Below are 15431 nucleotides of genomic sequence, written 5' to 3'. Positions count from 1 at the left end.
AAAGTATTTTAACAAAGAAAATAATGGCATTAAACTTTTGAAAATCTCACAGATGAGCTAGAGCTTTGGATTTGAGATCATGTTCATGTTTGAACTAAAGAGGGGTGGAACATATTTCCTTTTTGCTTTCTTTATTGTTATGTTTATAAGCTCTCTCTGGGTAGTGCTGAAAGACTCTGGTCAAAGGATTCAGGGAACCAAAAGGCAATGTTCATATATCCTTTCATGTCCTGCCCCCACCTCCATCCCAATCGAATGCCTGGCTCCTAGATATTTCCAAGTCTTTAAGTCTTTAGTTAAAATAAATAGCACACACATGCTAACAGCCATGTACAGGTTTTGTGAAAATGCAGAGAGCAATTCACTATGTGGTGCTCATCCCCAGTTGATTCAACTACAACACAACCCCTGCTTGTAAAGCTCAGGACATTCTAGACGAGGGGGCAGAAAGATTGAAAGAGCCAGGGGACCAAGGTGTGTGCTTCGAGATGGCTTTCTTTGTAAATGACAGGAACCTTGTACCCATGAAATCCTAAAAGTTTCCTCAACAAGACCTTAACAAGAGACAACACCAGAAAACTTGTCAAGGAGGATGGAGGAAATCTCCTGAGGCCTTACTCCTAGCTGAATAGCTACAGGCAACTAGTGACTACTGAGTTAGGAAGAATCACTCCTCTCCAGGGAGAAGCCCCATAATTGGTTATCCAATATCAAGTGGTGAGCCTTAAGAACATATGTATATGAGCAACACTAAAGGAACTCAGGAAGTTGTATTTATTTATTTATACATGCACCATACATGAAACAACAGTTAAAGAATAAGAAGTCTCAAAATTTGTAGGGAGTGGGGAAACACAAGCAGCGTTGGATGGAGAGTGGGAGGGGAAAAGGAAGTAAATACAGTATTCATATGGACTCCTCAAATAATAATAAATAAATAATATCTGCAGAGAATTGATTGCTGTGGGGCCCAGTAGAGGGAGCTCCTGAGTACCAAATTGTTGCTTTTAAGACCATTTTCTTCTCCAGGAGTCTATTCTGCCATGAACATGACTAGAATATTTATCTCTTTGTTAAGTACGGCCGTGAATGAATACAGAGATAGATGAGAATATCTTCTAGCCTCTGAGTCTCTTCTGACTCCACAGCATCTGCCTAAAGGATGCCTTATCAGCTACTGCCATTGACTGGCAACAGGGGCAAAAAAAAAAAAAAACAAAAAACAAAAAAAAACCAAAACAAAACAAACAAAAAAAAAAGGCCTAGTCCCAGACTTTAGAAGCAGTGACTTAAGAGGTAGGCAATTTAAGGAGGAAAGTGACCCCTCTGGTGATGCTAAAACAAAACTCCAGGAAGCAGACCCTCTAAAATGGTAACAGTGCTTTTCTCCAGACTCCAGAGGCTGAGCATATGGTACTTTTTCCCTTCTGTTGGTCTGAACTTTGTCATGTTAACACAACATAGATGTTTCATTTAAATAGGACCATGGAATTTTTTTTTTAATCTACAATCAGGTTGCAAATCCCACCTCTTTAATCAAAGGAAAGCTGTGACTTCAGCAGTTTCCCAATCCCAATACACATCCTCAAGGCTACCCTGGATGTTGGGCTCATTCCATCTTCTTATTGTCAAGAGTTAAAGTCTTAACATATACTTATATGGACCCAATAGGAACCTGTATATAGTCCCTTGTATTCATGAGACAAGGTCTTTCTATGTGTCTTAGGTAGACCCTGAACTCACAGAGCTCCTATCTCAGCTTTCCAAATCGTGAGACAGCATGCACCACTATTCTCTAGAACTAATGTGGCATTATTTATTATTCTGCTACCTCTCTTCAAGTATTTTAGTGCAAAGCAATATTAATACTGGTTGGAAGCTGAGATTGATAAGTCTCTGAAGGAAGGAAAGCAAGAATCCTGTCTTTCGCCACAGGAAACTCCATAAGACCCACTTGAAGATGTAAGCTGGTGGGGTTCATTTTAAAGAATCTGAAGTCCTCAGAGCTTTACAAGCAGTCAAGTATCTGCTAGTAAGAACAGTGGCTCCTGAGCAGCTGTAAAAAAGAAGACCACCTTGAAGATCTGAGAGGGTTTTTGAGGGTGTGGTGGCAGGGGCCTTTAGCAGCCGACCTCTTTGAAGCACAAATAAACATCATATGCAGAAGTCAGAGCTATCTAGTTCAAGGATAGTGGAAGCAAAAAATCACTCAAGATTATTGTTTACGAGGTTCCACAATGGGATCAGAACCAAGCCTTGTGTTTATCATCTATTGCATGTTTTTGCTTCTAACACAAATGAACTTCATTACTGACAGTTATTGAAAAGCTAGATGTTGCCTCATTTTCCTGAAGGACTTTGTGGAGAGAGGAAGGATGTCTAGGAGACAGCAGAAATAAACAGATGGTGGGGGTGGCATATTTTGGTCAAGCACAGTACAGTGGCTTTGGATACAGCTGAGCACAGTGTTAATACAAAATAAGCTAACACAACCAAAGAAGAAAGAGGGTTTACCTGTAAAAGAACGTCTTTGCACAGTGGACACTTTGCATTATGATCTAGGCATCTCTCAAGACATTTCAAGCAAAAGGTGTGTCCACAAGGTGTTGTGACTGGCTCATAGAATAATCTGAAATTTAGGAAATGAATAGGAGAAAACTATAATAAGATCAAAAAAAAAAAAAAAACCCAGACAGGGACATTGGCAGTTAAGTTCTCACAGTACTGTTTGTCAAAGCCTGTGGGAGAGGGCACTCCTTTTGTGTTGTCACACCTCAGAAAAGCATTTTCTTTTTATTCCTGAGCTACATATAGAAAGAAGCATTGCTAATTTTTTGTGGCATAACCAAATCATTTTGTAACATTAATTCTAGCCTTTTCCTGTCTGGTCCAAGAAAGTTCAGATTAGTGCTCAGTGTCTGAATAGATTCCATTATAAAACAAAATTGTTTAGCCAACCTGTTTACCTGATTATATTGTAAGCACACAGATACACACAGAGAGGTACACACATGCATACACACAGACTCTGTACATAATGTTACTATGGAGAAAAACTCTGTGTTTGCTACCCTTGAACCTTCTATTTATTTAAGTAACAGTTGGTGTCTGCCTTTTGTGTGGATGGATAACTTCCCCAGTGGTAATAAGTAATATTGTTAATTCAGTCACTATCAATAGTTAAATATGTTCGCACATCTACCTACATATAAAAATATGTACCATACTTCCATTAGATCTTATTTTAGTTGCTTTGGGAAAGGAAGATGTTTCTAAAGCAATCTGGGGACCCTTAATGAAAAGTGTTCTGCACATTCAGATATGCATAGATGTACTTTGTATAAAGAGAAGCTCATCAGAAACAGCATCAGGAGTTAGGGGTCAGCTAATGATGACTTAAGAAGTGGGGCTCACATTTAACAAGATGGTGAGTATAGACAAAAGGGAGACAAATCTTGATCAGCTTATTTTGAGTTCCCAAGAGTGTTCAGTTGAAAGGAAGAAACTGTCAGCCTCACATTATATGATATCATATATTTAATTAAAAAAGAGATCAAAAGAAGAAGAAGAAGTCAATGATTCAAGGAGGAGGAGGAAGGGACACAGTTATGAGTTGGAGGGAGAAAGGTGAAAATTATGTAAATACAGTACTGAGATATGAAATTCTCAAAAAAATCAATTAAAAAAACTATAAACATCTGGTGAATCTCAATACATCGCAATGTGTTATTTTATTTGTTGATTTGTTTGGGGGAAAACTTGGCAAGCTGATTTCTAAATGCAATAAGGAAATGCAAAGGGCTGAGTGCCAAGACACATCTGAAGAACAAGGATGTGGGAGGACTTGCTCCGCCAAGCATCAGAAGTTATTATAAAGCCACGGTGATTAAAACGGGGTGTACTAACATAAGGACAAATAGATCCATGGAACAGAATAGAAAGCTCAGGAATAGACCCAGACATGGATTCTTGACTTATGACAAATGAAGCATTTTAAAACAGGGCCATGGGAGTATTTTTAATGCACAAATAGCATTTTCTATAAATGTTATAATGGCTATCTGTATGAGGAAATAAAAGTGGACCATCTTTTACATCATACACAACAATCAATTCCAGGTGATCTGAAAAATAAGCCAAAAATAAAATAAAGTAATACAGCTTTCAGAACATAAAATAAGAGAACATACTTATGACACAGAGATAAAGATAAAGAAAACTCAAAGAAACACTATAAATGAAAAGATTGTTAGTTTTGACTGGGATAAGATGAAGAACGTTTCATTTAAGTTTATCTAAAAGCATCACTGAAAGGGCAAGCTATGGAGTAAGAGGGAATTTTTGCAACATGCAGGTAAGAAAAGGCTTGTATTTAAAACATACCTAGAGCTTCTAAGAAAAGAAATATCTAAAGCAGTAAGAGAAACAAAATGTCTAGTAGAAAAACAGGCATACAGTGGCACTTGCAGAAATAGTGGCCATCCATGGTATTCCAAACTAGAGCTAACTCAAGCATCCCTCTACAATAGACTAAAGAGACTGGAATACTCACACAATGGGATGCTATATGCTAATGAAAATGAACAAACTTTGCTTACATGTTCATGTAAATAAAAACAACAAAACAAAACAAAACCAATCACTGGATTCTACCTGAGTTTTAGGACTTAGGCCAAACCAGCTGATACCATTTACAGCTGCATATTTACATGGTAAAACTATGAGGAACAAAATCGAACTCAAGATAGAAGTTTTGGGGTTGTATTAGTTACTTTTATATTGCTGTGAGAGAGCATCATGACCAAGGCAATTCTATAGGAGAGAGTTTATTTGAGCTTTACAGTTCCAGAGGGTTAAGGTCCTGCAAGGATAGTAGGTGACAAAGTGGCTGGAGCTTGAAGCTGAGAGCTCACTTCTCAAACCTCAAGCAAGCAACAGAGAAAGTGATCTGGGGATCATAGAAGTCTTTGAAACCTCAAAGCCTGCACCCAGAGATGCACTTCCTCCACCAAGACCATACCTCTTATGCCTCTCCAAACAGTGCCACCAACTGAGACAATGGGGGACATTTCACTGAAATCACCACAGGAGTAATGGTCCTGATTGCAAAAAGGCATATGGACAACTGCTGGGGTCCTGCTGATATCTCACTTTGGAAACCAAGTGGAAACATGGCTCTTTACAATATTTTCTACAGAACATATATATTTTACAACAAGAATGTGTTTCTAAAGTATGATTTCAGAGCTGATTCAGGAACCACTGAGGTGATCAAAGATCACAAAGGCCAATCCAGAACAATTATTTTTTTACTACTTGAATTCTGTGCATCTATTTTGTTTCTCTTTCTCTCTCTCTTCCCGCCCTCCTGTGTGTGTGTGTTAAATCAAACCCAAAGCCTTACACATGTGAGAAAAGTATTCTATCACCAAACCACATGGCCAATTTTCTTTAAAGATAAGGTCTTGCTATGCAGCAAGCCAGATTAGCCTCATATCCCTGGCAAACTTCTTGCCTCAGTTTCTCAAGTACTAGAAATAGAAGAATGTATTACCTCCCCTAGATTCCTTGCCCTGGGTGTTTTTCAGGGGCAAGTTCTTACTCTGTAGCTCAGGCTGGCCTGTAACTCCTAATTAACCTGTTTTAAACTTCTGAGTATTAGTGTTACAGACATATACTATTCAGCTTATCTGAATGCTTTAACATATTATTTGGTTATACATATAAGGATGATGATTAATATGTTATCTACTACTAATATACAAAACACTTTTTCTCGAGAACTTCATAATTGAGCATATTGTACCTTTAACAATATATATGTATATGTATATATACAAGTTTCCCTGATTTTTACATCCTGTACCTCCTAACTAACACACACACACACACACACACACACACACACACACACGTTTCCCTGTTTTTACATCCTGTACCTCCTAACTATCACCAAGATACTGAAGGGTAGGTAGATAGGATGATGTGCCTTGCTATTCCCTAGCAGGGTTTAAGTACAAAAACTGCTTTTCTCCTGGCTGTGCCTGTCTTTAACCCTCTCCCTCCAGTGTTCCCTATGTGCACAGGCAGGAATTTGGAGCAGCAGCCGCAACACTCCCAGGTGCACATTCATTTGTACACAAAGCTTTTCTTCCCTGCAACTGGGATCCCAGACTCCTTATTCCACCCAATATAATGTTTATGGGGAGAAGTCCTGCCACCCCTTCCAGAGGTTGCCTTCCTAACGCAGAGCCATGTGCTCTTTGGTTTTTGCTCCCATCAAAGATATATATGTATATGTGTTTATATACATACATACATACATACACACATACATTTATATTACTATATTTCTGGCTGTATGCAATGCTATTTTTCATTAAAATTAACTTTATATATTAATAAATGGTAATTGTGAGTAACTCTATTTTACTGCTAAGGAAATTAAAACTCAAACAGATGAGATAACATGCCCAAGATTACACTACTAGCTAGTAGGCAGAAAGTTTGGAATATATAATCAAGTCTGACTTTCCAGCTACTCTTCCTCCTTTACTCTACAAGATAGCCAGGACTATATTGTATCCACACATTCAAATACATTCCAGCGAGCCAGCCAGCCAGTGATCCATCTGTAGATGTACACACGTCCACATACACTTTTCTCCTTCCCTTTCTGATACTCTCCCTTCTTTCTGACTCTAGAAAGATAAACAAAAAGACTCTTACCTATGATGATAGAGGTATAAACTGGAATGTCTGTCCTTTACCCATTTAAGATAGGGATTTTGAAAACACTTTGGGGAGACATTTTTAAATCAGAGCAGGGCCAGCTTGTCTCACAAGAAAGCATTTCACATTATCAGAGTGATGGGGTAAACAATAGTAAGAATAAATGCCTTCAGTTAGATGTCAGTCCAGATAAAATGCCTGCCTTATCTAGAAAGAGCTATCTTTCTCCACCAGTGACATCCTTGCATTGTGTTGTTTTGCAATCAGATTATAGCAAAGGGGGAGAAAGAAGGGGGAGGGAAAGAGAGAAAGAAAGAAAAGTAAACTGCCTTAATACCCAGTGACTTAGGGAGCTATAACTAGATTATATATAAAGCTGATCCTTTTACTTGTCACCAATGTCACTGGGCCATTGGATAACAAGCTCAGGTAGCAAATATTCTCACTTCTAATTTCAAAAGATCTTATTATCCCAAAGGTATTGCTTTCCATTGATGAGCTCCAATGGCTCCGGTGATGTATACCAGGTAAAACTAAAGGAGGATTTCCTGCCTCCAGTGACTGCAGGGCAGGGTTCTAAGGTGTTGAGATTAAGGGAAGACTTCCTTGAATGGAATTCTTCCAATTTAGCAATGGGAACTTGGAGACTGAAAAAAAAAAAACATAGGTGTATTCTCCAATTACTCCTCCATTAAAAAAAAAAAAAAAAAAAAAAAAAAGGCCGCATGTAGCCCAAGATGACCTTAAACTCTTTGTGTAGCCAAGGATGACCTTGAACTCCTAATCTTCCTACATCTCCATCCCTAGTGCTAGGATTACAATGTGAGCCACTATACCTGGTTCCAGTCACACTTTCTACCCTTTCTCTGTGAAACTTACAAACCAATCAATTTGCTCTCTAGAATCAAAATATATACATTCATGGTCTGTCTAACTTCTCTCTTCCAGGACAACACCACAGGCTTAGATTTCAGTCTACAAACTTGTACAGGTGGTACAAATGTCTAATTTCATGGCCAGGCGACTTGAAATTACCTGAAGTCTTAGCCTCTGTGATGATTAATATCAATTGTCAATTTGACACCTGTCTCAGTCAGGGTTTCTATTCCTGCACAAACATCATGACCAAGAAGCAGTTGGGGAGGAAAGGGTTTATTCGGCTTACACTTCCATACTGCTGTTCATCACCAAGGAAGTCAGGACTGGAACTCAGGCAGGTCAGGAACCAGGAGCTGATGCAGAGGCCATGGAGGGATGTTCTTTACTGGCTTCCTTCCCCTGGCTTTCTCAGCCTCCTCCCTTATAGAACCCAAGACTACCAGCCCAGAGATGGTCCCACCCACAAGGGGATCTCCTCCCTTGATCACTAATTGAGAAAATGCCTTACAGCTGGATCTCATGGAGGCATTTCCTCAACTGAAGCTCGGGTTAACCTCTGAGTACGCCTGAGAGACATTATCTAGATTAATTTGAAGTGCAAAGACACATCTTAACTGTGGGCTGCACCATGTCATGGGCTGGGATCTGATAGAACTCAAAAAAGGAGAATGTGAGTTGAGCGCCAACATTCACTACTCTGTGTCTCCTGTATGTTGTGAAATCATTTCGAGCAGCAGGACCCTGGAGCTCACAGCCACATTTCCTCCCACCTGCTGCTATGTCTTGCTCACCATGAGACAATGATCCCCTCCAATGGTAAGCCAGAACAAACATTTCTTCCTTTAAATTGCTTCTGGTCAAATATTTAGTCACAGCAACAAGAAAAGTAACCAAGTACAAAACCTCTCTTCTAAAGACACAGGAGGGCCAAAACAAAACCTAAGGACAACCACAGAGAAAACAGCAATAGCTACAAGTGGGAAAAGAAACTTTCAAGACAAGAAAAATACAGGCAAACAAATTCACTCCTTCAAGAACTGATGTGTAACTTAACAGACAAATCCTGTTGGAAGGGAAGCTACATGTTTCTTCTCAAGGGCTGAAATGTAAAGAGCTTTAGATCAGGTTTCTTACACCAGAAGGTAGTGAAAGTCTAGCTATAATTTAGTAGCCTCCATAACATCTACTCTGGCCAAATATGGAACAAGGGGCCACAATGGTTTTTAAGCTCAGAGGGTGCAAACTAGAAGGGGTGCTTATCCTCTGTGTGTTTATTTCTTGGAGCAAATTCCTAACTCTTCTACAAAGTCCCTTGTGATTACGGACAAAGAAGATGAAAGAGGAAAAGAAAAGGAAGAGGAACAAAGGAATTTCAACCTCAGGATTTTTATTCCACAGAGAAAATACAAACAGGATGTTTGATTTTGTGTCGCCTGGATTTTGGCAGGAGTGTTAAGGAGGGTTAAGCAGAACAAAGACCTGCTCTTTCTGAGTAAGCTAAATTAAATGGAATTCACAGCGCCTATCACAGGCTTTAGAGACACAGAGCTGGTGTGGTGGCTGCAGGGCCCATTCTCTGCTTGAAAGCAGGTTTTTGCTATCTCATACCTTGGCTTTAGCATGATGCGCTTGCCACTCTGTAGTGAGGGTCTGGGTGAGGCAGTAAAAAGGATCTGGTACTGTTGTTCATTCCATTCTTGTCCACACCACTTAAACAGACTACTGACAGGATGTGTGAAGCTTAATTTGACTGCATCTATGCTGTGTCTTCTGAGTTGTGTGAGACTTTTATATGCTTGTGAACAAATTTTGCTACTACAGATTTTTTATATACTATTATTTTACTATTGTTGTTGTTGTGATAATAATGGTTAATGAATCCAGAATCTCATGAATAGTGCTGTGCCACTGAACTATTCCCCTAGACCCAAGAATGTATGTGTGTGTATGTATATATGTACACATGTGTATATATATATATGTATACATATATATGCGCGAACATATATACATATATTTTTCCTAAGAAGAGTCTATATCGCATAATAGTTGCCTTGTTCTTATTCACATGACCAAAAATGTCATTCAGAATATAATGACTTACACATGACAGATAACAGAAGAGTAAGTGCTCTCAAAAGGCAGGCAAACATTTGTTCAAGTATTTAAGTTCCGTCTTAATGCTTTTGGAGAAAAATCAGCACATTTGAGAATCTAATGCAAGCAGTATGCTTCTATCTTAGAAACACATCCACCCATACATATGCACACTTTACATATTGCTTCAATGAATTCATGCATCTATTCGAATGTATACATAGAGTTTCTTCTGAGGTCCCTGGATCTAACATTAAAGACCAATGAGTAGGAAGAAAAAAATTAGTTAAATTTTTTTTGAGTACTTACTGTTTTCCAGTCACTACTCTAAACATTAAATAATTTTTCTTAATTAACCGTCACAACTGATGGAGTTGATTCCACTGTCCTTTACTAAAAAAACAAATCATGGTAGCAAACGTTATTTGCTCTAGGACCAGAGTCTGTAGGTCAAAAGAGCTAGGGTTCAAACATTGACTTCAGAGCCTCTTCTCTTAGCCACTAAATCACAGCTATGAAATGAAATAAACTTTTATTTGTTTTTGAAGTGGGATATCTGGATAAACTGCTCTTCAGAGACCCGAGAAAGTAGAGATCACATACTAGCTGCAAGGAAAATACTTGACCAAGTATCTGTTACATGTACTGTTCATCAGATAGCATAAACACAAATCAATTTAGGCTTCTATTTGGCTTTCAAAGAAAATGCTTGTGGGATCTACATTAACCCTTGAGCATTGAGTTCTTAACTTAGTAGTTTAGATTCAGTGTTACAAGTTCAAAAAACTCTAAGGCTCAAACAATAATGTAAGACAGGCTGGTATAAAACAATGGGATTATGGGAAGCTGGAAAATATATGTCTTGTTTCAGTACAGTCATATATAACAAAATCAAATCTAATGAAGACCAAATAGTAGGCATATTCAACACGTGGCCCATCCATTTTTGACCTTTGAAAGGTGTATTGCCTTGCCACTTTCCATGTCTCTTTAAATTGAGATCTAAGGCTGTAAAGAACACAGTTTGTAAGCTTGGACACCAGCTCTCTCATGTGACAATGTGGTTTACATTTCATCAGTGCCATGATTTTACATACTAACCAACTCAGTAGTTAAGTCACCAGCAGAAAGGTCCAGCTACTAAAGAGCAGGAAATACTAGGCAGTCAAGTGCTGGCCCACATCACATACCTCATACACAGTGAGCATTCAAGGTCAGATGCATCAAAGGATCCAAGTGGATTACTGAGATCTGGTTTGGCTCCCTGCTCAGCAGGAAAATCTGTGATTTAGGAAACAGTAAATCAGGGATGGAGCAACTCGTTTTATTTTTACAGACAATACTTCTGGGGGAAAAATGTCTTTCTGGTTTTCAATCTCAATCTCCCCCAGAGTTTAATTTAGTGGCTGCCTGAGCAATTGCCAGTAGGGTTCCCTGAAGTGCGCTCCCAGAGGCATTTTAGCAGGGCCCATAGACAGAGAAGTCCAAGACTAGGAGCTCCTGGCTAAGGTCATTCAAATTCAGTAGGCACAGCAGCAGCAGCAGCAGCGGTGGTGGTAACTCCCTGGACTGAGCCAGGTCTTCAAAGCTGAGATCAGTCTTGGCACTGCCAACCTCTCTTGGAAAGATATGAAGCTGTAGCTGCTGCTTCTCAGGGCACAACCGAACGAGACCTGAGCACACCTCTGCCATCCTACATTCCCACAACTGGGATGAGGCAGGAAGTGGTTATCCTGGAGGAAAGTGACATGATGGAAAAGCATGAGATGTCATCCCTTGATTGATCGGGTGCTTGACCAGATGTCCTGACTATGGATGATCTATATTACACTATAACAGAGCTATATCACATTATATCACATAGTACTTTCAGTATGATAGTTACCAATACACTCTCAAAGAACCGTCACAGCAACCCCTGGGATTTCATAGTTGGTAAATGCCAGAGCTAGGCCATATACTCTGAACTAGAGGGGTCCCCAGAGAGTGTAACTACATAGGTCAGCGAGCCCAGTCATCTGCATTATGATACTTTCTTCCTGGGTAGAATTAGTACCTTGTTTGGAGACTTTATTAGGCAATTCTGTGTCTTCTTGGGTTTCGATTTGGCAACGATTTCTCTTCTTTTCCTGGCATTTGCCGGTCCTGACGGAGGCAGCATCCCGGTCCTCTCCTTCCTGATCTTTCTTTCTGTCTTCTTTACTACTCACCTTTCCTTGAGCGGAATTTGCTAGGCTGCTGCTCTCTTCTGCAGCTGCTGCTCCCTCCTGATTAGAACAATGGGGAAGCTCCAGATTCTCCTAGGTGAAGCAAAAACCCAGAGATCAGAAGCTGCTTGGGACCAAGATTGGTCCTCCAATAGTCTTACCCTGAGGGGACAAAGAGAAACATAGCTCTGATCCTCACTCCTGAATACACAGTGGCTACGCAACTCAACGGAGGGACAGCCTTGAGGCTTATCGGTGACATCTTATCTATGTCAAAGACATGCCTAGCTTCAGTAGAGTTAGGAGAACTTCTCTAAACAAGGACAACAGGCACATGGAAGGACAAGTTGGCTGAGCAGGGGTGAAGGGGGAACTACAAGGGAAGCATCACTCTTCCCTCCTAGCCAAAGCATTCCCCAGTGGTCTGTAAGGAAGGCAAAGCACTCAGTGAGGGGATATCCTGTTACTGGTTACTTCCCCTCACCCTGACTGTCATTCATAGACATCTTTCAGAGGACTTTAGGCCAGCTCTGTACAAGCCTGCCGAAGTAACTCATGCTCCAGAGCTATATGGTTTTTTTATTTTTCATAAAAAGATTATTTAGTCTGTTTGCTCCATTTTCTGTGAAAAGTCTAAAGAGAAGACAAAAATAATTTGGTCTAATAGTCTGTCTCTAAGCTTTTACAGAATTTCATCTAGGAAAAGGATATTTGAAAATGCAACCTAAAATAATCCCGAAAATGTGTTTATTCCCATTGCTCTGGAGAACCTTCTCTATAACCCACATCCATATTTGACAGCAAAAGGTTGTTTCCCCTCTAAGCCCTGCCAAAAGTCGCAGTGGACACAGGTGAGAGGAAACAACGAAGAGCAGAGGAAAGGATGCGATGTTTCTTAGCCTGTATCCCTGGGTGTTCAGATGGTTTCAAGAACTTAAAAAAAAAATCCCCAATACTACAGTTTTGATTTTCTGTGAGCCCAGAGTACTGTCCACACAGGACAAGGCCTTGCCAAGCAAAGTTTTGGTGGAAATGCATTCGCTGTTGCCTGGTCTGCTCACAGTGGAAAGGCAGAGGTTCTATTTCCTTCATTTCAGACTGAGTTGCAAGTAGAAGTCCCCACTCCAGGTCCTCTGGTCTAGTGTTCGCTGTCTTAGTCCTGTACTAATGACCACTGGGGGCTCTCTGATTTCAAGAGATATTCTGAGTTCTGCCATCACCAAGAAAAGTCAGCTACCTTGCATTCTATTCCTTCTCTAGAGCAGGGGCAGAGACTGGGAAGATGTGAACATCCAGGGCTTAGATACAAGTGAGGAACTTCAGGCACAAATGGAGAAGAAACAACTCCCCAAAGGTGCCCAGGTATTCAGTGTTAAACTTTGCTTCAAGTCTGGTCTTCTGAACCCCAACTTCTGCCCACTTACCCTGTGCTAGAAAGGCCAGCACCTGAAGCCCATCTCTCTGTTCCTTTTTTTTTGTCATCCTTCTCAACTCAGCTCTCGTGCTCTACTTTGCTATAGATGTGCATAAGAAGCCTACTTACGTGTAAGGTATAGTGCAAGAGCAAGAAATTCTCTCCATTTGGTCCCCAAATGGAATCAACGTTGCACAAGGATCTCACTGGTACTCAAAGGCCATCAGCATCTTCCCCAAAGCTAAAGTCCCAGTTAAAGGCTTTCAGAAGTAGGCCAATCTCTTTATAGTTGTATCAAATCTATTTTCCGGATTGGACCAAGACAGAGTCAATAAGCACACCCCAGTTATAGGGCTTTAGGGGAAGTGGGCCAATCTCTTTATATTTCTATCAAATTTCTCTATTTTCTCAATCTGACCAAGACTACAAATATAATAAATTCATAAACTTTTGGACCATGCCTGAAATTCCCAGTTGTAGTTTTTAAGCAAAGGACACAGCCATTATCAACTCCATCTTTCTTTTTCCCTCAGGAACCAAAGTAGGAGAGGTAGGGCTCACTTGTCGTGTGCCCACAAAAGAGCCAAATGAAGCATCATGAGCGAGCTGGGTGAGTTGAGTTTTACCTGTGACAACTTTGGTAGATTATGGCTGGTGCCTTCAGTAGCCATTGACTCTACGTGTTCCTTTAATCTAGGGTGAGGTGCCAACAGCTTCAGGATATCGGGAGAATGTTCCTGAGACTCCCCCGGGACTGATGGTGAAAAGAAACTAAAGAGAAGCTGTGACATAAAACAGAAGACTTCACTACTCAAGTTTCTACAGGTGCTAGACTAAGGTGCAGGGGGAGGGATGGGGAACCAGAGAGCACAGCTTGCAAGGCAAAACTCTAATGAGGAAGCCTTGGAGCCATGTCCCTAGACACACTAAGGAGAGGTTGTTGCATAAACACACAGACTCATTTAGGAACAGGGGGAAAGAAAGATTGCTTAGTCATTAAGAGCACATACTGTTCTCGCAGAGGAGCCGAGTTTGATTCCCAGCACACATGTAGAGTGCCTCACATCCACCTGTCATTCCAGCTCCAGCATATCTGAAACCTCTGATGGCCAGGGGTACCAGTCCTCATGTACAGACACCCAATACACAGACTCAAACATATACACATATTGAAAAAGTAAAATACATCTTTTTCAAAAAGAATCACCCAGGAGCTTATGAAAGTGTCAGGTCCATGGGTCCAGCTTCAATCTCCCCAGGTCTGAAGTATGAGCCAGGAATCAGGGTTTTGAGAAGGCATGACAGATGCCTACATTATTCATAGTCACCTCGATGGTGCCACCATTCTGCAGAAATGTCTGCAATGGGGCTTTAAAATCTATCTTAATTGAAGGAAACATAGAGGTGAAGTCAGAATAGATACCTCATGTATTAGGTGTTTTTTTTTTTTAAACTAGGTCATCCTGAGGAAAGGGTACATAAGAAAATGTCTGTATCAGATTGGCCTGTAGGCAAATATGTTTGGGTATTTTCTTGATTAATGATTAATGTAGGAAGTACCAGCACAGTGTGGGTCGTGCCAACCCTGGGCAGGTGGTGCCAGTGTGTACAAGAAAGGTGACTGATTGTGATGCTGAGACACAAGCCAGTAAGCAGATTCCTCTGTTTGAGTTCCTGTCTCCAGGCTCCTGCTTTGAGTTCCTGCCCTGACTTCAATCAGTGATAGACTGTGACCTGGGATGTGTAAGGAAAATTAACTCTGTTTCCCAAGTTGCTTTTGGTAATGGTGTTTATCACAGCAAAGGAAAAGCAAACTAGGAAGAATACAGAGTCAAATCCGTAACAACTCGATGGGCTGAGAAGTCAACCAATCTACATTGTTTGCTGCTGCTTTTCTGTTTTTCCATTTTGCTCTCCTTGTCCACATTGTCACCCCTGGACCTTTAATTCCTTCAGGGTTGGGGATCTGAGCAATGAAGTGTTAAGAAAGCAGAGCTCAAACTTCCTCTCCCACTTCTAGCCTCTTCCTCATCCCAGTCATCTCTTCAGAGATTTCTAGATTTTAAGTTCAAGTACCTAGGGTCAGGCAGGTTCCCTTGCAA

At 40.5% G+C, this 15431-nt stretch overlaps 1 protein-coding gene across 2 annotated transcripts in view; it reads right to left on the bottom strand.

The window, feature by feature from the left end:
- The window catches only part of Lonrf3 (LON peptidase N-terminal domain and ring finger 3), a 38500-nt gene that overhangs the window by 13227 nt on the left and 9842 nt on the right, over positions 1 to 15431 (bottom strand). Inside the window, exons 4-7 of one of the 2 annotated variants that reach the window (XM_006541404.1) lie at positions 13956 to 14111; positions 11765 to 12008; positions 10899 to 10989; positions 2515 to 2629 (exon numbers count right to left, since the gene is read on the bottom strand). In XM_006541404.1, coding sequence (XP_006541467.1) covers positions 2515 to 2629; positions 10899 to 10989; positions 11765 to 12008; positions 13956 to 14111 — 606 coding nt within the window. The remainder of the gene's footprint in view (positions 1 to 2514; positions 2630 to 10898; positions 10990 to 11764; positions 12009 to 13955; positions 14112 to 15431) is intronic. The other variant, NM_028894.1, reaches the window with a different exon arrangement.

Source organism: Mus musculus, chromosome X (genome assembly GCF_000001635.26).
Source record: "Mus musculus strain C57BL/6J chromosome X, GRCm38.p6 C57BL/6J".
Lineage (NCBI taxonomy): Eukaryota > Metazoa > Chordata > Mammalia > Rodentia > Muridae > Mus > Mus musculus.
This window is presented reverse-complemented; position numbering and strand designations above follow the sequence as displayed.